The sequence below is a fragment of the Cibotium barometz genome, chromosome 60 (assembly GCF_041138505.1).
Source record: "Cibotium barometz isolate CiBa-2024 chromosome 60, ASM4113850v1, whole genome shotgun sequence".
NCBI classification, from domain to species: domain Eukaryota; kingdom Viridiplantae; phylum Streptophyta; class Polypodiopsida; order Cyatheales; family Cibotiaceae; genus Cibotium; species Cibotium barometz.
In genome coordinates, this window is record NC_141105.1 from 14,436,373 (window position 1) to 14,460,442 (window position 24,070).

At 45.2% G+C, this 24,070-nt stretch overlaps 1 protein-coding gene across 2 annotated transcripts in view; it reads right to left on the bottom strand.

Annotated features, from left to right (window-relative positions):
- The window catches only part of LOC147605022 (Tetratricopeptide repeat (TPR)-like superfamily protein), a 105,766-nt gene that overhangs the window by 35,006 nt on the left and 46,690 nt on the right, over positions 1–24,070 (bottom strand). For both annotated transcript variants that reach the window (XM_086794382.1, XM_086794381.1), the window contains exons 12-15: positions 22,964–23,156; positions 22,481–22,860; positions 21,843–22,023; positions 21,420–21,664 (exon numbers count right to left, since the gene is read on the bottom strand). In XM_086794382.1, the coding sequence (XP_086650508.1) occupies positions 21,420–21,664; positions 21,843–22,023; positions 22,481–22,860; positions 22,964–23,156 (999 nt within the window). The remainder of the gene's footprint in view (positions 1–21,419; positions 21,665–21,842; positions 22,024–22,480; positions 22,861–22,963; positions 23,157–24,070) is intronic.

The following is a 24,070-nucleotide window of genomic DNA, read 5'->3' on the forward strand; positions in this document are numbered from 1 at the left end:
ATGACAAAATTGCAGCTTTTAAAGAGATACTGCAACAGACATTTGACATGTCTGACTTGGGGCTTGTACATTACTATTTGGGCATACAGTTTGTGCAGGGTAACAGAGGCATTGGGTTGTTGCAATCATAGTTGTCACGGTACGAAAATACGATACGGTACGGTACGATACCGTACGGGAATATTCGGTACGATATGAAATTTTGGGATACGGTACGATAAAATACGGTTTTTATTTTTTACACTTACAAGCTATGGAGCTTCAAGCTTGAATGTGAGGGAAGGTTGGGAGGGGAGGAGTCTACAGTGCTTGAGAAACCAGTACATGGATATGTGTCTCTCCCGGTTGGATCTCCCGATTGTCTCCAAAAAAGAACCTGGATGGGTAATGCAATACCAAAGGACTCCCAGTGTAGCGTTTATGACTAAGGGACCATCCTTGCACAAATACGAGGAGTGCATCTAGGGTGATAAGTTTAGGGACTCCTCTCTAGATCAAAATGGCCATGTCCAAATGTTCTCCCTTGTGCATAACTTGAGAATCTAATTGTCTAGCCTACCTATACCAGGGATCCCCAAGTGATGTAGCAAGATTCTCTCATCCTACCAATCAAGTGTACACTACCAGTCTACCTCGCCAGATTTTTTAGGTCTCTCCACAACCCCATATGGAATACTGAGTGGACACGAAAGTTGCAACTTGCGAAGTATTGCGAGCATTTGGGATCTTCGTACAGCAGGGTTTCTATTTTTTTTTAGCATTTGGAATTTTTTTTTCAAGGAAAAAAATTTTTGGGGGGGGGGGGGGGGGGGAAAAAAACCTAACTCGTATCGTACGATATCGTACGAATTCGTACGGTATCGTACCGTACGACTCGTACGTACGAACAGGTTCGTACGCGTACGAGAAACAACTATGGTTGCAATCACGGTATGTTGCTAAACTTCTGGAGAAGTTTAAATTTCAGGATTGCAAGCCTATTAGTACTCCTATGGAGCCTGGGATGAAACTGTCACTACAAGATGACAGTATTTCCTTTGATGCCACTACATATGCTCAGGCTGTTGGGTGCCTTATTTACTTGTGTAATACAAGGCCAGATATTCAGTATGCAGTCTCTCAGTTGAGCAGATTCATGCATAGCCCGCGGTTGTCACATTGGCAAGCTGTGAAGCGTGTATTCCGTTATTTGCAGGGTACCTTGTCTCTTGGATTGCTTTATCTTGAGGGGGGTGACATGCAGTTATACGCTTACAGTGATTCAGATTGGGCTGGTGATTTTGATACCAGACATTCCACTAGTGGAAATTGTTTCTTTCTTGGCTCTTCATGCATTTCTTGGCTAAGCAAGAAACAGACCACAGTGGCCACTTCGTCTTGTGAGGCAGAGTACAGAGCAACCTACACTACTACTGTTGAGTGTATTTGGCTGCGTCATCTCATGACTGATATGGATATTTCAGTGGAGGAGCCTACACCTATCTATACTGATAGTCAGAGTGCCATTGCTGTGGCCAAGAATCCTGTGTTTCATGCTCGCACGAAACACATTGAGATTCACTATCATTTTGTTCGGGAGAGACTCCAGGCAGGAGATATCAGTCTGATCTACTGTCCTACAGATCAGAATGTGGCAGACATCTTCACCAAGGCATTACCACGTCCGAAATTTGAAGCATTCCGCAGTGCTTTGAATTTGTTTCCTTTTGGTGGATGATGTACAGCGATCACATATCACTCTAGGGGGGTTTGTTGGGTTTTATGCTGTGTATGCACCCAAAGGAGTGCTAGTGATCATCAGTAGATTACTGGGGCACTTTTTACTTCAGTTAGTGGAGGTTTTTTCCCCCAGTTTAGCTTAGTTTCACTTATATTCAGTTTATAAGTGTTTTGGTCCACCCGACACATTTTAGGGCCGGACATGTGAACACCTCTCTTTAGGTCACTATTATGTGGCTATTGTACTTCACATTTTTTATCAAGCAGAATACACTGAAGTCGTGTTCTCTCTCTGATGCTCTCCACGCCTGTTCGTAGCATCTCCAAACCCTAACCCTAACACCCCTTGTGCCTTCAAACAAGCCATTGGACACTTTAGTGAAAAATGTCAAACCAGTCTCAATGGCAGAAGCTGCCAGAATGGCAAAGGACTTTGCCAAAGCATTTGTTGTTAAGGTCCCACCGAAGCCTGCACCCTCAAACTTTAAAAGGTTCCAAACCCCAAGAAGTGCTTCAAACTTTCCACCCCCAAAGAGGCAGCAAGGCCCTAATCAGAATCAAGATGCTGGGAGATTCAGAAGTGAAGGAAGACCCTTCCCTCAGAACACTTTCTCAGGAGCCCCACCTCTTTCAAGGATTCAGAGGGATAAGCTTAGAAGTGAGAACAGGTGTTTTGGGTGTCAGGGTTTCGGTCACCAGCTTAAAGACTGTCCGACTCCTTCCATGTCAAGAGGACAGGGAAGTCAAGGACCCAGAGTGCAGAGACCAGTCCCTTCGTATTAGTCAAATCAGGATCCATCTCGCCAAAATCAGGGCAATCCCAGGAGGACTCTAGCTCAACCATCTGCCTCTGTTCAGAGTAGTCTCAGAACTCCCTCCTAGAACTGGGGTAACCAAAGAGAAAGAGTTCCACCCCAATCTACAGCAGCCAGAGCAGTTACGATAGCAAAAGTAGTGGAAGAGAAAAGAGGTCAAATGTATGCCGCGATTGAAAACCAAGGACCAAATCGTCAATTCTCTGTCATCCATGCTCGAGCTGAGTATAAGGGTAAGCCATTTAAGCTTTTGATTGATTCAGGCAGTACTCATTCATTTATTTCCCTAGGATGCTTGCGTAAGCTAGTCTTAGAACAGAAATCAGGGAAACCTATGCAAGTTGAATTGGCCAGTGGGAAGATTCTTTTCACTCACCATGAGACAGATCGTATTCAGTTTAATCTAGATGGGAATGTAACTGACTGCCAATTCAGAGTCTTACATTTGGGAGTTTTCGACGGCATCCTTGGAATGGATTGGCTCCACAAAAATCAAGCTAACATTCACTGTCACAATGGAACCATTTCCTTCAGTGACCTTCACGGGAACAAAGTTCAAGGAATTGGAATTTCTAGATCCCCATATCTGCAATTAGTAAAAGCTTCTAGGTAACTGAAAGGACTTAGAAAGAAGCAGCTCATTTATGTTGTCAAAATGAATCCGGTAGACACAAAGTTAAAGGCTAAAGAACCAGAATGGTTAAGTGAGTATGATGATTTATTCTCACCAGAGCTAACTGAGATGCCTCCGATTCGAGAAGTAGATCATGAGATAGAATTGATCCCCGGAGCTCAGCCAGTAGCCCGACGCACGTACAAAATGCCAGTCCCTGAAGCCATTGCACTCAAGGAACAACTTAGGTAGCTGTTAGAACAAGGGTTTGTAAGACCCAGTGTTTCACCTTGGGGAGCGCCAGTTCTCTTTCAACAAAAGAAGGATGGAACGTTAAGACTCTGTGTGGATTACAGAGGTCTCAATCAGCTGATAGTTAAGAATAAGTATCCTATCCCCAGAATTGATGAGCTTCTGGACAGGCTAAATGGAGCCCAGATCTTCACAAAGATAGATCTCAAATCAGGGTATTACCAGATCAGGATTAATGATCAAGATATCCCGAAGACAGTCATCAATACTCGCTATGGGCACTATGAATTTACAGTCATGCCGTTTGGATTGACAAATGCCCCAGCTACATTCAATCGCCTAATGCAGGACATTCTCAGAGAATACTTGGATGATTTTGTTCTTGTTTTCTTTGATGATATTCTGATTTACTCAAAGAATGCAGCGGACCATGAAGCTCACGTCCGTAAAGTTCTTGAGATTCTAAGGAAGCACCAACTCTTTGCAAAAAAGAGCAAATGCACTTTCTCTGTCGACGAACCAAAGACAGTGAAAGAAGTCAGGGGATCTTGGGATTAACTAGTTGGTATAGAATTTTTATACCTAAGTATGCTCTCATAGCTTCCCCCCTAACTAATCTTCTCAAGAAGAATACCCCGTTTCAATGGTCTGCCAGGTATCAGAGTGCTTTTGATAAGCTGAAGACCGCCTTGGTAACCAATCCCGTTCTGAAGTTGCCAAATTTCTCTCTACCCTTTGAGGTAGTAACTGATGCCAGTGGTTTTGCGCTGGGAGGTGCGCTCATGCAGGAAGGTCATGCAATGGCCTATGAATCCTGAAAACTCAGAACGCATGAGAGAAGTTATGTTATCCACGACCTAGAGCTACTTTCAGTAGTCTATGCCCTGAAGTTGTGGAGACATTACCTACTGGGTCAAAGATTCACTTTGATGACAGATCATCAGAGCTTAAAGTGGATCTTCACTCAGAAGGATCTCAACATGCACCAAAGAAGGTGGATGCAGACCCTGCAAGAATTTGATTTTGAAATCAAGTACCGCCCAGGCAAAGAAAATGTGATAGCAGAAAAGCCTCCTTGCTTGCAATCACAGTGGTGTCAAATCCATTGATTAATGAAGCAAGAGAGAAGATCATGCAAGATAGATTCTTTGGCCCTATTGCTACCCTACTTATGCAGGAAAGCAAAACTCCTCAGGAATTGAACCGAGTTCAAGGGTACAGCCTGGATGATGGAATTATGTATTATAATAGCAGGCTATGCATTCCCAATGATGAGGGAACTAAGGGTCAAATTCTGAATGAAGCCCATGATAGCCTTATAGCAGGACATCCAGGTTTCATCAAGACCTACATGTCTGTTAAAAAAAGCTTCTTTTGGCTTGGACTAAAAAAGGATGTACTTAATCATGTACGTCAATGCCTGATATGTCAGAAAGTCAAAGCAGAGAGAGTAAAAATGCCTGGGAAGTTACATCCATTAGACATCCCTCAGATGAAGTGGGAATGTATCAATATGGATTTTATTACTGGACTACCTTCAGTGCAATCAGGTTACAACTCCATCTTCGTGGTAGTTGACAGACTAACCAAAGTTGCCCATCTGATTCCAGTAAAAGAAACCTACACTGCAGTGGATGTGGCCAGAGCGTTCCTCAAGGAAATCTTCAGATTGCATGGCCTACCCAGGAGAATAGTAAGTGATCGAGATCCCAAATTCACGTCAAGATTCTAGATTGCATTCTTCGAAGCAGTAGGAACTTTCTTGGATCTCAGCACAACTTACCACCCCGAGACCGATGGTCAAACAGAAAGGGTGAACCAAGTAATCCAAGATATACTTCGGTCATGCTGTGGCAGGGAACCCAAGAAGTGGCTAAGCTATCTGCACCTAGTCGAATTCGCCTACAATGCCTCTTATCACCGAAGTATCCGGATGAGCCCTTTCAAAGCTCTGTATGGACAAGACTGCCTAACACCATTAACTTGGTCCGACCCATTGATTAGGGTCGAGATGTCCAGACAGATGCTTGACGACATGGAGCAGCAGATGCAGTCAATCCGCAAGGATATAAAAGCTGCCCAGGATAGACAGAAGTAGTATGCAGATAAGAAGAGGTCAGACAGAAAATTCGAAGAAGCAGATATGGTCTTCATTCGAGTACGCCCCAAAAGAAGTTCTCTATCTCTTGGGAAGTACAAGAAGTTATCCCCCAGATACTGTGGGCCATATCTCATTACAAAGAAAGTAGGTGACTTAGCCTATAAACTTCTTCTGCCTCCTCATCTCAAAGTACATAATGTATTTCATGTCAGCTTGTCAAATCCCCACCGGATCTCCTCGTGATCGTTCTTGGTACGAGACTCAAAACCTGCAAACAAACAAACAACAAGGGGGTGCAGGCCTGACTCACCTCCCAACCATGACAGCTGTGGGCAAGCCCACAATCTTGGCTGTCCCTACCGAGCCACGAGCTGAGCTAACTAGGTTGACGTACCGACTAGCCTCTACCTCGTGACGTCCCATACCGCCACGAAGCTACCCTCGCGGGCCTCAAGACTGCTGCCGGCCTCGGCTGCATAAAGCAAGTGCACGTCTGCACTAGATCCAAGCTCCAAGATCATAGAGCTCTCACAAACTCGCGAGACTCTCTATATGACTAATGACTAACCTTGGCCACCCTTTTATAGGCTCTTGGCCGGTCATCGGGCGTCCACACTTGGGCGCCCGCCCGTCCATACTTAGGTGCCCACCCGTTAGTCTATCCCTAACTCAGCTCGCCAATCAGCCTGCCTAGCTCCAAGCTTCCCCAAACCTCGAAGCTAGTCTTGTGTGCGTGTAGCACACGGTAGATACGCACTGTGCACATGACATACTCCCCTTCCTCTAAGAGCTCACTCCTGAGCTCACTAAAAAGCCAGGGTAATCTCTCTGAAGAGTAGTTAATGTCTCCCATGTAGCGTCCTCCTCAACACGATCCTTCCACTTGATCTTGTATTCCGTGATAAGCGTATTACGCAATCTTCTTTCACGAAATCCAAGAATCTTTTCAAGTTCGTGCGGAACAAATGTCATGTCCTCGACATCTATAATTTCTTGAGGAGTAACTAACTGGTCTGTTCCACCCAGTACTTCCTTAAGTCTACTGACATGAAATACAGGATGAACTTTCACATGAGAAGGCAAATCCAATTTATATGCAACTGAACCAATCCGTCGTGTAATACGAAATGGTCCACAGTATCTAGGGGATAATTTCGGAGATCGACCTGTCCCTAAAGTCTCGGAATCTTTCGGAACTCGCAAATATACCATCGTTCCTTCAGAGAACTCTCTGGGTGAACGATGTCTATTAGAATAAAACCTGTCTCGATCTTGAGCACTTCTAATAGATTCCTTCGCAATTTGTAACATTTCCTGCATATCTTGCAAAAAATTACGTGCTGCATCATGCTGAAGTCCTGAGAATCCTACTGTAACAGGTGATCTAGGTTGAAAACCATACATAAGCATGAAAGGACTAAAACCTCTACTTGTATGCTTAGTACTGTTATATGCAAATTCTAACATAGGAAGATAATCCTCCCATGAACTCTGTCTTTTGGATACATATGCTCGAAGCATATCCTCCAAAATCTGATTCACTCTTTCAGTCTGGCCATCAGATTGAGGATGATCAGAGGAACTCAAATTCAAAGTTGTTTCCAACTTCTCAAAAACAAGTTTCCAAAAATCACTCGTAAACTTAGAGTCCCTATCACTGACTATGTCCTGCGGTAACCCGTACAGTCTAAACAATTGCTCGATAAACTGCCGTGCTAATTGCATAGCTGTAATAGTCTTCCGGATCGGTAAGAATCTAGCCATTTTTGTCAAGCGATCTACCACAACCCAAATAGAATCGTGGCCTTGATGTGTTCGTGGCAATCCGGTAATAAAATCCATGCAAATACTTTCCCATTTATTACCTGGGATTTGCAAAGGATGCAACAACCCAACCTGTCTAAAGCGTTCAGCTTTATTTGCCTGACAAATTTGACACTTGAGAACATAATCTTTTACATACTCTTTCATCTTTGGCCAACAAAAAGTGTGTTTCACTAACGATAGCGTCCTGTGTACACCAGGGTGTCCAGCAAAAGGGGCGTCATGACACTCCTTAAGAATCTTGGACCTAGTAAACCATTCGGAATCATCCACTAGCCTCCTGCAGCCTGAATGGTAGACTGCTCAGTCATTGAGCCTTGATCAATCAATGAGCTCCCGTCCTGGATCTTCTGCCAAAATGGACCAAAATAACTATCAGTCATGCAAAGCCCTCTCAATGACTAAAATAAGTCAGTAGAAATCTCGGTGAACGACAAAGTATTCACCTCTCGAATTCGACTAAGCGCATCTGCAACACTATTCATGGACCCTTTCCGATAACGGATCTCAAAATCAAAATCTTGCATTAATTCAGCCCAACGAGCTTTCCTTCCTCTCAAATCATCCGCATCACACACATACTTGATTGACTCATGATCAGTTAATACCACAAACTTGGAGCCATATAAATAATGTCTCCAAACCTTGAGAGCATGAATCACAGCATAAAGCTCTTTCTCAAGGGTTGGCCAACGAGATTGAGTGTTGTCTAGCATTTTACTTTCAAAAGCAACCGGTCTACCATCTTGAAATAGAGCAGCCCCGATAGCATAGTCACTGGCATCAGTTTCAAGAACACAAGGCCGACTAGGATCAGGTAATGCTAAGATAGGTGCTTCCTTGACTTTATCTTTCAAAAGTCTGAAGGCCATATCCAAATCGTTATTCCAAGTGATAGGCTGATTTGACTTACGTCCACGACCTTTCAATAAGTCGGTCATCGGTAGTGTGAGCTGAGAGTACTCCCGCACAAATTTTCGAAGAAAAACAACAAAACCGAGAAAAGAACGAAGTTGTTTCACTGTTCTTGGTATAGGCCAGTCCAGAACCTTCTGAACTCAGTCATAGTCAATGCTCAATCCATCTCTAGTGATCTTGTGTCCCAAGTAAATGATGTCTGTCAGAAAAAACTCACATTTACTTAACTTAGCATATAGTCGATTCTGTCTTAAAATAGATAAGACAATCGTGAGGTGTCTCACATGATCCTCAAGAGTACAACTATATATCAAAATATCATCCAGGAACACCACCACAAATTTCTCCAAATGTTCACGAAAAAGATCGTTCATCATTTGCTGAAAAGTGGCTGGAGCATTGGTTAACCCAAAAGGTAATACGAGAAACTCGTAAGGGCCATACCTAGTCCGAAAGGCGGTTCTTTCGACATGCCTTTCATGAATACGTATCTGGTGATAGCCAGTACGTAAATCTATCTTCGTGAAATATTTCGCTCCTGCTAATCGGTCAATCAGGTCATCTGATCTAGAAAGAGGATAACGGTTCTTAATTGTCAGCTTGTTCAATCTCTTGTAATCTATACACATTCTCCAGGTATTATCCTTCTTTCTCCTGAGTAACACAAGTGCACCCCAAGGTGATTTACTTGGACGGATCTGGCCCATCCTGAGATAATCTTCGAGTTGTTTAGCCAACTCATCTTCCTCAGCTTGGCTCATCCTATAAGGTGGAATACTGACAGGATGAGCACCAGGGATCAAGTCAATACGATGATCTATGGCCCGTTCAGGTGGTAAACCCGATGGCAGTTCCTTAGGAAATACATCTTGAAACGAATCAAGCATCTTCTGTAATTCTTTGCTTTCAAACACACTTAATTCATTTACATCCATGGAAGGGATGAGAAAGGAAGAAAGTGGAATCAATACACAATGGAAAGCGGTATACAAAGAAGAATCCATTATATTTCCAAAATCAACTGTATTTACAAGAGGTCCCTGAGAGGGATGAATACAATCACCTAAAATACTATACTGGATGTCCCTATGCTGAAAAGAAAAAATATGACTAGACCAATCTATCTAGACTTGAAGAGTCTTAAGCCACTCAATCCCTAATAACAAGTCTACATTTTCTAGGTGCATAACATAGCATTCCAGAGTATCTTTGTAGTCCTGAATCTGGATTGGAAGCATCTCCACCTTTCGATCCCATACTTGCCTTCCCGCAGGTAGGCGTACCTCATAGGTATGATCGTTGAGTGTCGTATCAAGACTCAATTTCTGCACAAGTTTGTAGTTAACAAAGTTGTGTGAGCTGCCAGGGTCTAGAAGAATGTGAATCTTATGGCCATTCACTTCTCCATAAACGCGGAGAAGATCATGCAAGCCAAATACTTTAGAGTTGAACAAACAATCAAAACAAGTACTAGGGCGAGAAAGTACAGTAATTGACGTACATGTCAAAGACAACTGGTTAGCTGCCTTTGGCTTGGATCTTGCGTTGGTCTTTGCACCCTTTTGCTTTGGACACTCGTTACGCATGTGTTCTTTTTCTTCGCAGATAAAACAACGTCCTTCCTTCTTGAGCTTTAAAGCCCTAAGGAGTCGTTTCTTCTTCGCTGGTATCGAACTTGAATTCTTCGAAGGTTGTTCCGAAGACTTGCCTTCAGTCGTGTTAGCCATAGGTGCAGAGAACTTTCGTTTATGCTTGTTCCCCTGCTCGGTAACGGGTTTCGACTTGGAAGAGACCATTGTATCATCATAGATACGAGCCGAATGAATGGCTTCGTCCAATGTTTTGCATTTGTTATTTTTAACTTGTAAACAGTATGAGTCTAGTAAACCAGCTACGAAGAACCCCAAAAGAGTAGTGGGATCCATCTTTGTAGCTTTCATCTGCAAGTCCCTAAACTTCTGGAGGTAGACCTCATAAGTGAGGTGCTGCGAGGTCATGGTCAAAGCTGAAAACCGAGCAACAACATCATAATTATCCTCTTTCTTGAGGAATTCTTTCTTGAAGACGTCTTCGAATTGTGCCCAAGTCGTTGGCTTAGGGTTAAGTTCCTTCCACCAAAGCAAAGCTTTGCCGGAGAGGAAACCTGCTGCTAACTAGATCTTTTTTCCATCATCATATGGATGAAACTGAAAGTGAACTTGCCACTTATGTAGCCAAGTGTCCACGATCTCCATGGTGCGCTGCTTTTGCTCGCCCCCGAACTGTTCCGGAGTTATGTTGGAGCCTAAAGCAGAGGCCAAGGTATCCATACCCGATAGAGTAGAGAGGGTAGTGGTCAAAAGAGCGATGGAGTTCTGCAAAGCTTACATCTGGGCTGTGATTTGTGCCTGACGTTCCGACGAAGAAGCTTCGAGAGCTACTTTGAACTCTTGGAAATCTGATTTTGACACATAATCGTCAAAAAGATCGGCATCGGTATCTTCCGTAGCCAGCAAGCCTTCGCGTTCGACAAGGGGCTCCAACTCCGATTCTTGGGTCGACATCTTGAAGATGACAAGTGGAGAGAAAATTCGATCTTTACACAATAAAAGTGCGAGTAAACTTGAGAGCTTGAGAGCTTGAAAACTTGAGAGATGTGTGGCAAGAAGCCCACTTAAGGGGTTTATATAGCCTGCCCCAAAAGCTACTTGAGCTTTTGCTTTTGTGTTGTTTTTTTTTTCAATATATATATATATGTATATAAGTTCTGTTTTCTTTATTTAAAAAAAAAACACGTTGAACCTTAGGGACCTTAAACTTTTGTAAAAAAAAAGTTTAATAAAAACCAAAAAAACAAAAGCGCCGCATCGGCGGATGCTTTCGCTGTTTGATTTTTTTTTCTCTAGTCCCTCGAAAATAGTGCCGTCGGATGATGCAGCCGTCGCCAACTTTTGCTGCCGGTGCTTGCTTTCTTGCCGGCGCCTGAATTCGCACAGGCGGCCTGCGCTGGTCTGCGCCAGCCTAGGCCTAGGCCTCGCCGCCTGCCTGCGTAGGCTTAGGCGCCTGCCTATGTAGGCCCGAGGGCCTGCCTACGTAGGCTTGGTCGCCTGGCTTCGCAAGCCTAGGCGCCTGGCCGCCTGTAACTGCCGGTATCCCAACGCCTGCGCCCGCCAGCCTCCAATAGCCAAACGCCAACACCCGCCAGCGTGCCCACCTCTCACACGCTTGCTCTCTTCCTCACGTTAAACGAAAAGCAAACCTGCTTTTTTTTTCTGTTTTCTCTCAACGGTTCATGCAACTGCACAAACGAATCTTCACCTACCTCTTGCAAAGCAAATCGACCCTTCTTAGACCACCATCTCCATCATCATGGGTTTCTTTGATGCAAAAAAACACATACTGAATCTGAAAACAGCAGTATGCACAGAAAAAACAGCAAGCTTTTTGAACACATACCTTTCTTCGACCTCATCTTCTCAAATCCCCACCGGATCTCCTCGTGATTGTTCTTGGTACGAGACTCGAAACCTGCAAACAAACAAACAACAAGGGGGTGCAGGCCTGACTCACCTCCCAACCATGACAGCTGTGGGCAAGCCCACAGTCTTGGCTGTCCCCACCGAGCCACGAGCTGAGCTAACTAGGTTGACGTACCGACCAGCCTCTACCTCGTGATGTCCCATACCGCCACGAAGCTACCCTCGCGGGCCTCAAGACTGCTGCCGGCCTCGGCTGCATAAAGCAGGTGCATGTCTGCACTAGATCCAGGCTCCAAGACCATAGAGCTCTCACAAACTCGCGAGACTCTCTATATGACTAATGACTAACCTTGGCCACCCTTTTATAGGCTCTTGGCCGGTCATCTGGCGTCCACACTTGGGCGCCCGCCCGTCCATACTTGGGTGCCCGCCCGTTAGTCTATCCCTAACTCAGCTCGCCAATCAGCCTGCCTAGCTCCAAGCTTCCCCAAACCTCGAAGCTAGTCTTGTGTGCGTGTAGCACACGGTAGATACGCACTGTGCACGACACAACCTACTTAAGAAGTGTGTACCGAGCCCGAATCATGTGCTTAATGATGAACTCTTAACTTCTTCAACCCAAGGGCAAATGGAACTCCAACCTGAAGAAATCCTTGATGTTCGAGAGAAGGTTCTCAGGAACAGAATTCTGAGAGAATTGTTAGTCAAATGCAAGTTCTACCCTTTCGAAGATGCCACCTGGGAGAAAGAAGCCGAACTGATGCGGGATTACCCCCAGGTTGCGAGATGAGGACATCTCGCGTTTTTCAAGTGGGAGAGCATGTAAGATTCCTCCCCAACCCCTCAAGATGTCCAGTTTCTTCCCCTGTAATCAATCCCCTTTTCAGAACAATAAAAGATCTTGTTTCTACCTGTTTTGGCCTAGAGAGAGAAAATGTTCTTGGGTAATTCAGTTTTTAGTTATCTTTGGATGGAAAAATATCCCTTCTTATTAAAATAAATTCCCCCGAAACAGAATTTTAAAAAGAAATTCCTAAGGTGTATTAGAAATAAATTATACTGTGCAAATAGAAATACGCTTAGAATTCGAGTAGTTAATAAAAAACCTGAAGAATTTCTCAAATGAGTAGATCACCGACTGTGCCTAATTTCGGTTACAAAAAAAGCGTTGATTGCCTCAAATGACTAGATCAATGGCTGTGCCTGATTTCGGTTAAGAAAAAGCGTTGATTTCTTCAAATTAGGTCAGTGTTAGTTTTCCTTCTATCTGGTTTAATCAGGTGAAGAATCGTTTAATTTCTTGAAACCGTTAGAAAATTCGTTAAGAAAATCAAAAAGATGAAATCGTCCCCGTTTTCCGGGAAAGGAAAATTTTTTCAGTTTCCGTTTCGGAATGACCACCAGATTAGTCTCGTGTCCGGACATTCGAGGACGAGGCCCGAGTGGGAAACCCTGCCCCGCGCAAGAGGAAGCTACTTCCGCTGCTAGCAACCGGGAATCCGGTGCGCAGAGTGTTGGGTTTTATGCTGTGTATGCACCCAGAGGAGTGCTAGTGATCATCAGTAGGTTACTGGGGCACTTTTTACTTCAGTTAGTGGAGGTCTTTTCCCCCAGTTTAGTTCAGTTTCACTTATATGCAGTTTATAAGTGTTTTGGTCCACCCGGCACATTTATGGCCGAACATGTGAACACTTATCCTTTAGGAGTCACTATCATGTGGCTTGTACTTGATTTTTTCTATCATTGAAGAATACAGCAGTCGTGTTCACTTCTTCTCCTTGTTTTCCACGCTTGCTTGAACCTGTGTAAACCCTAACCCTAACCCTGTTTGTCTTCAATTGGTATCAGAGCCATTGAAGCTTTGCCTTTGCCCATTGCTGTACACATTCACCTTTATCAACTGCCCGTACATCTGCCCGTACGTCTGTCCGTACCAGTCCGCCGTACTGCTGCTTCCGTACCTAACAGTGCCGCCATACTGCAGCTTCTGTTCCTGTCAACGTCGCCGTACTGTAGCCTCTGTACCTGACAGCGCCGCCGTACTGCAGCCTACGTGCCTGTAAGGGCCGACTGTCACCTGCCTGCGCCAACTGTACAAGACAGCGCAGTACTGTACTGCACTTGTCAACGCCTGTACCAACTGTGCCTGGTCGCCTTCACTCTGCTATTCAGCCCGTGTACCTGTGCGCCACCTGCAAGACGCCGCCTGTAGCCCCAGTCAGCGCTAATCGTCACCTGCACAGAGAAAAGTGCAGCTTTAAAGTGTTGTGTACCTGGCGACTGCACCTGGCGACTGTACAACAGTCTACGTATCTGCACACTTCAGTCAACTCAGACCTGTTGAAATCTCAGCTGGTAAGCATTACAAGTTTTGAATATTGGGCACTTTAATTTTCTCTGTGAAAATATACAGGCACAACAGGCAGATTTTCTAGCAAGAAAATATACAGATTTTTGCACAGTTTGGGTGCAGCAAATTTGGGCATTTTTGGGACATTTTGGCATTGTGTACGCCATTTGCTGCTCTACTCAGTCATTGGTGCATTGAGCTGCACATTCAGAGGATTGAGAGTGCAGGCAGATTTGGGTGAACTGTATTCAGTGGAGTACAGTTGTTATCAGGGTTTTTGCTATTGGGTTTTTTGGTAAACAGGTACAACATTGTGCGTAAAGCATAATGGCAAATCAACAGCAAAGTGATGTATTCACATATTTGTCTAAGGAAGACAAATTGGATGGCACGAACTACTCCTTGTGGAGTTTTATGCTGAAAAATGTGCTTGTGGCAAAAGGTCTTTGGGATTTTGTTAGTGGTGATGAACCACGTCCAGGTCCATTGGCTCCAGAGACTCCTCCCCAAGGGGGTGCTCGTGGACGAGGACAACAGGTACAGGCTCCAGGACAGCCATTGCCTGTTCAGAGAACAAATGCTCAAAAGACATGGGATGCCAGGGATGCACAAGCTTTGTCACTCATTGCATTATCAGTTCAGAGGTCCATTATACCTCATATTCGTTCAGCTGGCTCTTCACAGAATGCATGGGTGACTTTGGAGCAAATGTATGCTGCTCGTAATGAGGCTAGGATCTCATTTTTGAAAAGAGAGCTGGAAAATCAGAAGATGAATGAAGGAGATGATATGTCTAGCCACTTAAACAAGCTGCAGGATTTGAGAGAGCAACTCATCAATGTGGATGAGATTATTCCTAAGACACAGCTTGTGTCCACCATCTTGCACTCTTTGCCAAGATCTTACTTGGCTTTCCATACCTCTTTGAACCTCAGCATGAGGAATGCTGTTGAACCCCTCAAGTTTGACATGTCTGACTTGGGCCTTGTACATTACTATTTGGGCATACAGTTTGTGCAGGATAACAGAGGCATTGGGTTGTTGCAATCACGTTATGTTGCTAAACTTCTGGAGAAGTTTAAATTTCAGGATTGCAAGCCTATTAGTACTCCTATGGAGCCTGGGATGAAACTGTCACTACAAGATGACAGTGTTTCCTTTGATGCCACTACATATGCTCAGGCTGTTGGGTGCCTTATTTACTTGTGTAATACAAGGCCAGATATTCAGTATGCAGTCTCTCAGTTGAGCAGATTCATGCACAGCCCACGGTTGTCACATTGGCAAGCTGTGAAGCGTGTATTCCGTTATTTGCAGGGTACCTCGACTCTTGGTTTGCTTTACCCTGAGGGGGGTGACATGCAGTTACACGCTTACAGTGATTCAGATTGGGCTGGTGATTTTGATACCAGACATTCCACTAGTGGGAATTGTTTCTTCCTTGGCGCTTCATGCATTTCTTGGCTAAGCAAGAAACAGACCACAGTGGCCACTTCGTCTTGTGAGGCAGAGTACAGAGCAGCCTACACTACTACTGTTGAGTGTGTTTGGCTGCGTCGTCTTATGACTGATATGGATATTTCAGTGGAGGAGCCTACACCTATCTATACTGATAGTCAGAGTGCCATTGCTGTGGCCAGGAATCTTGTGTTTCATGCTCGCACGAAACACATTGAGATTCACTATCATTTTGTTCGGGAGAGACTCCAGGCAGGAGATATCAGTCTGATCTACTGTCCTACAGATCAGAATGTGGCAGACATCTTCACCAAGGCATTACCACGTCCGAAATTTGAAGCATTCCGCAATGCTTTGAATTTGTTTCCTTTTGGTGGATGATGTACAGTGATCACATGTTGGGTTTTATGCTGTGTATGCACCCAGAGGAGTGCTAGTGATCATCAGTAGGTTACTGGGGCACTTTTTACTTCAGTTAGTGGAGGTTTTTTCCCCCAGTTTAGTTCAGTTTCACTTATATGCAGTTTATAAGTGTTTTGGTCCACCCGGCACATTTATGGCCGGACATGTGAACACTTATCCTTTAGGGGTCACTATCATGTGGCTTGTACTTGATTTTTTCTATCATTGAAGAATACAGCAGTCGTGTTCACTTCTTCTCCTTGTTTTCCACGCTTGCTTGAACCTGTGTAAACCCTAACCCTAACCCTGTTTGTCTTCACAGAGGAGGCAGAGGGGTCTCACAGCGATTATAAGCTATATAACTTGTCCAACCTTCATTTTAATGTGATATGTACTTGCGAGCACAAACTTCCAGGTCCAGAAAGATGTACAGGCATGATAACTAAACTCCACTCTTCTCTCCTAGATCGAACAGATCCTATGCAGGCTGTGTCCATTTGTCACTCTAACCACAGACTATCTGGTGTCTGCTCTTGCAATCTTTGAAGCAAGGCTGACTTCTGCAAAGGCTCGTCTCCTGCTCACAGAATGAGAAAGGGATGCCTCATTATTTTTGGGTATGATGGCTACAGTTTATATTATGAACAAAACCCCCACTACAACAATTCATGACATGATGCCTAAACAAAAGCTCACTAGCAAAAAAGCAGACTTGAAAACTTGAAAGTGTTTGACTGCATTGCCTATGTACATGTGCAAGATGAAGTGAGAAGAAAACTGGATCCTAAGGCAAAAACATGTATCTTTATTGGATACTTCCTTGAGCAGAAAGGTTATAGATGCTATAACCCCACTTCTCATGAGATGCTATAACCCCACTACTCATGAGATGTAGAAAGATTATAGTTGCTATAACCCCACTACTCATGAGATGCAAGTGAGGAAGGATGTTGTTATACATAGCTCACGTATGCATACATAGCTTACATAGAGTATGTGTATGCTCTATGCATGCTCTCCAAATCTATCATGGGCTGCCCTCTATAAGAGCAAGCTGATCTCTCTAAGCCCCGAGTCAAGATCCGCTGCAGCTGATCCCTGCCTTAAGGTGAGAGTGTCCCATATCTCTACAATCTATGTGCCGATCTTAGTGTCCTGTATCAAGCTCTCTGCTGGGATGTGGACACGCTACTCTCTCTCTCTCTGGCTGCTAGGGGTCCTCTTAAGTGAAAGAGGACTGGGGCGTGGTCACATAGTGTGGTACCTGCCATGACACCAATCATGCCCCCTTGGCTGCAAGCTCACTCATCCACATAAAACTCGTCTGACTTGGAAAACTCGAGGCTCCCGTGGGTGTGTCCAAACTCTGGTAGGTGCCAGGGATCATGTCCCCTCGTTGGTGAGAATCAACTCCTCCCAGGCGGAGTACTCTGCCCCCGAGGTAGTGTCGAAACCACCACTTAGAACTTCTAGCATGTTGAAGTGCCCTCCCATTCCCCTCAGGACCAACATCGGATGCCCAGAAGGTGTGGCTTCCCGCTTCGATGGGTATGTCCTGCAAAGAGGTGGTGCTCTTGAAGATAACGGATGTCCACTGAATCCCCAACAACGACTTTCTGTAGCTCCTGCAAAAGGACCCCTTTGCGGCTATGGAAATGGGACCTTCCATCCCGTGAATGTTCCAGGAGACTATCCACATGGCTACAGATGCTGTGGGCATACTCAAGACTCCACCCATCATGCACCAGTGTAAGGGGTACCACCAGTGACACATGTGAAGATACAAACAAGACCACCTCTAGACTTGAGGAGGTGAGGGACCCATCCCAGTTGTGGTGTCCTGATCCTCCTAGCTCCATGGGTGCTAGGGGCCAGAAATGGGTGACTAATATCACTGAGTCACACATCTTCAACATGGAGGGAGAGAGCGGCTACCTAAGAGCGGATAGTGGTAGATGCCAACTCGCAGTCCCATACACTGCCGGGGGTGACATGGAGGGGGAAGGAGAAGACCGTGGTGCCCCCGTTGGGGGTGAACCTATGTACTTAAACAAGCAAGTTATGCCTTTTGGGCCCTCACTCCAGACCTTCATCGGGTTAGTGCACAACAGCAGAGTTATTGCTCTAGTCCAAAAAGTGCCTTACTCCATGGACGAATTAAACGACGATAAACTTTCAGCATAAAGTAACGTACACATAAGGGGCAAGCATGAAGTGCTCGAGTGGCTCTGATACCAAATGAAACAGCCCTTTATCTCCCGAGCAGCTCCTCAAGGCTAGGTCATACCTAGGGCGGCCCAAGATGGGTATGCATTGGGAATAAGTGACTTAATGTGAAAAGCTGAAATTAGTTGTATTTATGAATGCTTTCCTTCTTTGTATTAGGCCCATGCCTGGATAAGTGAGTTATTAGCTCATAAGTGTCATCCCCACTAGGGAGGATTCCCTAGGGGATCAAAACCCAAGCGAAGCCTTATCCATGGCTCTAGCCACACGCCCGGACAGGTGGGCTCTAATGGTATGGAATGCAGGGGTTTTGGGCATGGGCATATGTTGCATGCACAGAAGCCTTGCTGTACTTGATCCAGCCCTAAGCCTGATTAGGAACATTGATGACACTTACCGCAATGAATAGACAGCAGAGAGAAGAGAGAGAAGAACTGTATTTTCAGTATATTGATATGTTACAAAAATATGTATATATCTGTACAACTTCTATGGCCTTCGGCGTTCAAAACGTGGAGTGAATTTTGACCAAAAGAATATCTAAAGACTGACTATGACCTGCCCCATAGTGGGGATCAGATCATCTATGAATGAACTGTGGCTTGCTATTTATAGGCTCCTGAAGATCCCCTACAACAAACTGACTGGCCGACTGCTGTCAGCCAGCAGAAATGAGCACAAAAATTCATATAATATCATTAAATGCTGCTGACTTTGTCTGTTTGATGCTCATGACCTTGCCGACTGGTGGGCTGCCTTTGGGGACTTCATCTTTACCTGACAGAGCCTGTTATATAGTCTAAACTGCTGCCTAATCAGGGATTGGCTAGGAGACTAGCCATGTCTACCTGTGTGCACGTGACAACATAGAGCATGGTCGCAGTGTTGGTCTAGCCTCTAGCTCAGGGTGCTCTGAATGGAGCTATGGTTGGGTGGTGAGCCGCCGGCACCATATTTATGTTGGTTTGTATATGTGATTTGTCTCGTAGGAGCTGCTCGGGAGGAAACAGTGTGGGACGAACTGCAGAGGGGCTGCGCATGAGGGAGCAAACTGCATGTTATGGTGCAAACACGGCTGGCATGCTATGGTTAGGTGGTGAGCCGCTGGCAGTGTAGTTTGCTCCCTCATGCACAGCCCCTCTGCAGTTCGTCCTACTCTGTTTCCTTCCTATGTTCTTTTCCTCATTTCATTGTCCCTCCCATCCTTCACTTTTTGTCATTTAACGTGCTCCATCCTTTTTTTTCTTCCCCTTCTTTTTTTTTTTTCCCGAGAAAAGATCCTTTCATTAGTTATATAAAAACGCCCGAAGGGCTACAAAGATCCTCTCCTGCTCATAAGAAAACAGAGCAGAGATCCAAGCAGGGCAGCTAGGGAGACTCTCCCTAGGTGTAGAAAAGTACAAATATCAGTACAAAGAGCTGAGGGGCTATATCATACAATAGGAGGGGGAAAAAGCCAAACAAGTGACCTGTAGTGCCAGTGGGGGGAACCCGCGTGAAGGGTATAGAAGGGGCCGCTGCGCCAAGTGGTGTGAAAGGCCTGGCGCCGCAAGATCGCCTCAGTCGCCCCGGATGCGGTCATATTGTCCTCGCAGGGTGTGGATCAACTCCTGCCAAATCCCCCGAACAGTCTCAGCTGGTGGCTCCAGTCTCCCTCAAAGGCCCTGAAACACCGGGCTCTCTAGGCGAACCAGATGGTGAGGCTGCTGAGGAGCTCCCATCGTAGATCCCTCTCCTGTGTCCAGCCGGCGGACGAGAAATCCGGTGAAGGAACCAGGCGAGGCTGGCCCCTAATGAATCTGATGGCCTGGCTGTCCTGCTCTGTCTCGTAGCCCATAGCAAGCCCTGACGAGGTCGACCAAGCGGCGGCACCCCACGTATACAAACCCTCTGGTGAGAGGGGGGCCAGAATGCGCAGCATCCGCAGCCAAATCTGTTGTGCCTGAGGACAGTCCCATAGGCAATGTCTCTGTGTCTCCATAGGGTGGCCGCATCGGACGCAGGCCGCCGGAAGACCGCTATAGACAAGCCAGGTGCCAACTGCAGAGCCCCTGTGGGCGACCAGCCACTAGAAAGTCGAGATCCTGCGTGCCTGTCGACTAGCCCAGAGCCTGGTCCAAAAATCCTCCAGGAACTCCTGTGAGAGTCCCTGTAGCCGCCAATGCAGGTGGAGAGACCATCCTCCTCGCCGTCAAAATATGTCGCCCCGACCGAACAGTATACTGAAAAAAGGTGATCTCTGTGGCCTCCTCGCCGTCAAAATATGTCGCCCCAACCGAACAGTATACTGAAAAAAAGTGATCTCTGTGGCCTCGGGGGATGCATAAGGATCATGCCACTCGTACTCGCCAGGGTCCCACTGAAGCCGGGCCAAGGGGCGCGCTGCATATGCCCATATGCGCCAATCAGAGTCCACATCTGCAGGGTCTGGGTCAATATGCCACTTCCGAGAAGCGGCGGCCACTACCCGTATCCTCTGAAAAATGCACTCTGCAACCAAAGGCGACTCCACCTCCACTCTCTGAAGTCTGCCCTCATCCTGGATCTCATAGTAAAGGCATCTACCATCCTCAGTGCAAGCTCTGACAGCAATCAGGCTCTCCAACTGTGTAATCCCCCTTCTTTTCATATACCTCTTGTAGTGTTCCTATTGGTGACTAGACTGTGCAAGAGCATAGCTACATCATGTCGTCTGCGGAAGTAGACCCCCCAAATCCTCATTTGATTCCTTCACTCCTCCTGGCAATCAGCAAATGCAGCCCCTTTCTCTTTGGCAGCCCGCAACAGCAAACGCGCAGACCCTTGGCAGTAAACAATGTCCATCAAAAGGATTCCCGCAAGAGGGCCTCAGTTTCCCAGTTTGAGCTAAGGCATGAGCGCACAGTGAGCTCAGGTGGAGCAAACAGCCAGCAACCTTTAAGTACTTCATTCGCATAACAAGTAAAGCAAATACTCCACCATCCTGACCATTGGGACCCCAATCTCTTGAAGAGTGGAGAGTTTGATGAATGTTTGTGTTTTCATTGTTTAAGTGATCTTTTGAATTGATTATTGTCATTAATTTGAACCACTTCCACCAGACTCTCACACTTTCGAAGCTCTCACCTTAGTGGCAATGTCAAGCTAGCTGTTTCCTATATGCTATGACCAAAAGTTTCACTATTTTACCTCATCCAAGAGGTACAGCTGCTTTTTTTTACATGGCTTTTTGGTTAATTAACTAGATTTTACTGAAGGTGTACAGACTTACAAGATATTTGCCTTCTAAAATTCTGATGTTTACCTGTAAATGGCGTTCTCAGAGACAACATCCCCAGAAGACAATCCAGCTTCTGTTAAGCTCACAGTCACAATATCTGACCATGATCCTCCATGCTCCATAAAAAGATTGAAAAATCTCTCTGTTAGATTTTTCAACGAAAGGTTTGGCAATGACCCCACCATATCAAATTGGAAAATCGCAGCTCCAAGCGTATGTATGTATTTTCCAAGTGCTATGTGTATCATGTCTGCCAAGCACAAAGAGAACTGCACAGCCAAGTTTCAAATATAGTCAGCATCAAGAGGCCAGGAAATAAGGGTCTTTACAGACATCTTCCCTGGCTAGAGTCCGGCGGGTAAGATATCCCCTTTTCTTGGGCGGGGGTTATGTCTGTAAAGACCCTAAGCATAGAAACACAAGGTCTTCACAGGAAAACTTAGTCACCTTTTTGTCAACTCGCAAGGAACAGTAAGCCCTCTCTAGAGTGCATAAATCAAAAGTCTTTTCACAAAGATGGAGATAGAACAACAAGTATTTCCTCAAGCATGTGATGAACTTCCGAGAACTTTCCGGCATCAAAATCTCAAAGCCACGTCTTGTGCCAGTAGAGCCGGGCGTTTTGCGTCTGTCATTCACAAGAAACAAGAGTCAGCTTTAGGCTTATGTATGTACAAATTACTGTGGCGAGTTATTCTGGCATAATTTCAGCTTTCAAAACAAATGCTGATTATATATATATATGCACATATAGACAAGATCCTAAATTAACACAGCAGACACAAGTAGCTTGCCGAGTAGGCACATCATAACTAAGGTACAAATGTATTTGGGTATGGACCTGATCATGAGTGCATGTGCCCTTTTATGGAAGAGAGGATGCAGATTGAATTTACATGTAGAGGCATACTCATGCCCTTGTGTTGAATCATCTGCATGTGCATATAGTGTGCAAGCGTGTGTGTGTGTGTGTCTTGTGCATGTGTATTTGTTGTGTGTGTGCATGCGCAAATGCCTGCTTACCATGTGCATGTAGAAGAATCTTTGTATCAGTAAGAGCCACAAATTGTCAAAACATGTGATACCTGTTTCTCTTTGTAGAACCATCAATCTCCCACATGTTTATAGTGAAAAGAGACCTGTTCGACTTGAAACAAAAGCCCAGCTCTTCTTTTGCTCTCTCTATGTCATTGCCTCTATTACGGACAAATAAACCTTGCGCCAAACGGAATCTGGCCTTATGGTAGTGCTTCAGTTCTCCCTCTATGCAAACTTCCAATGCTTTGACACAGTCTTCAAAGAGAACATTCCATGCATCTTTGACATTACCATCTGCCAACTCAGGCAATGAGCACACAAAAGCTTCGTTCCCATCACTTTCCAATTTGTCAGAGGGCCGGCCACCTTGAAGCAGACTACGGACCTGCTCTTTAGTGCTAAAAACATAGCTGTATTTGGCTACAACCTGCAACAATTCATCTATAAATATACTTGTTACAAAAATACTTTGTGGCTCTTAAGCAAAATCCATAACGTACTATGCCAAAGAAAACCATTCATTATGTTACCTTAATGATGTCTAAATTGTCTGTTCCCTTGGAGCATAGCAGTTTCAGGCGTGATGCGTGAAGACGATACAAAGGATCAACAGCTGAAGGATTTATATGAGCAGCCTTTTGATAGTAAGTAAGCGCCTTGTCACAGGGCTCACCAAGCTTCTCACAAAGCTTTCCCAAGTAGAAGAGATACATCCATTCAGATCTGAGATGCAGAATCTTTAATGCTTCAGATAAGCCTCTCTCTCTCTCTCTCTCTCTCCCCCCTATCAGACTACAAGAGCTGGACAACACTGATACGGGGTTACCGAGATCATCACAGGACCGTGAGGAGGTTACGGTGTATGGGAGACATTTCCTAGAGCTGGGAGCTGCACATGGTCTTGTTATCTATAACGGGATGTCCCAATGGCCCTCCTCCGATGCCCTCACCTCCTTTCCTTACTCAGGAGGTACCAGCACTGAGATCAACCACTTGCCACATCCAAAGAGATCACTCTATGAGAGTTTAACCACAAAATGTCAAAAGGGAAGAAGAGCTAGCTCAGATGCTCGAGGTAACACCATGAATTGTATTGATATGCACACAAAATGTCAAAAGGGAAGCAGAGCTAGCTCAGATGCTCGAGGTAACACCATGAATTGTATTGATATGCACATGCATCCAAATCCACTGGCTAACCAATCAATGTGCCTATCGGTTTTGCCCAGCACCACTCAGAATCGGCAAAATATAACAGCTTCACCACTACTATAAGTATAGAGGCATCCAGAAACCCTACATGCAGCAGATCCTAGCGCCCCATAACACCGGGATATAAACCATATGAGATCTTTTTTAGACGTATAAGCCCAAGTTAGAGTGATCATTTTTTTCCTCGGCCTGGTCTTGATACAACCAGAGTCCAGACTCCTACCTGAAGCACCACATCAATCTGCTCAATAACACATTCCCTACCACCTTCTCCAGTAATCCTAGGGCTACCATAAGTGCATAGCACTCAAAAGCGACAAACCATGTCAGCTCCCAAATGACACCCTGCCTCTAGCTACTCACTGGCACAAATCACAGCCGAAAATGGCTAGCCAATCGCTGAGTACCAGTAAGACAGCTCTAAG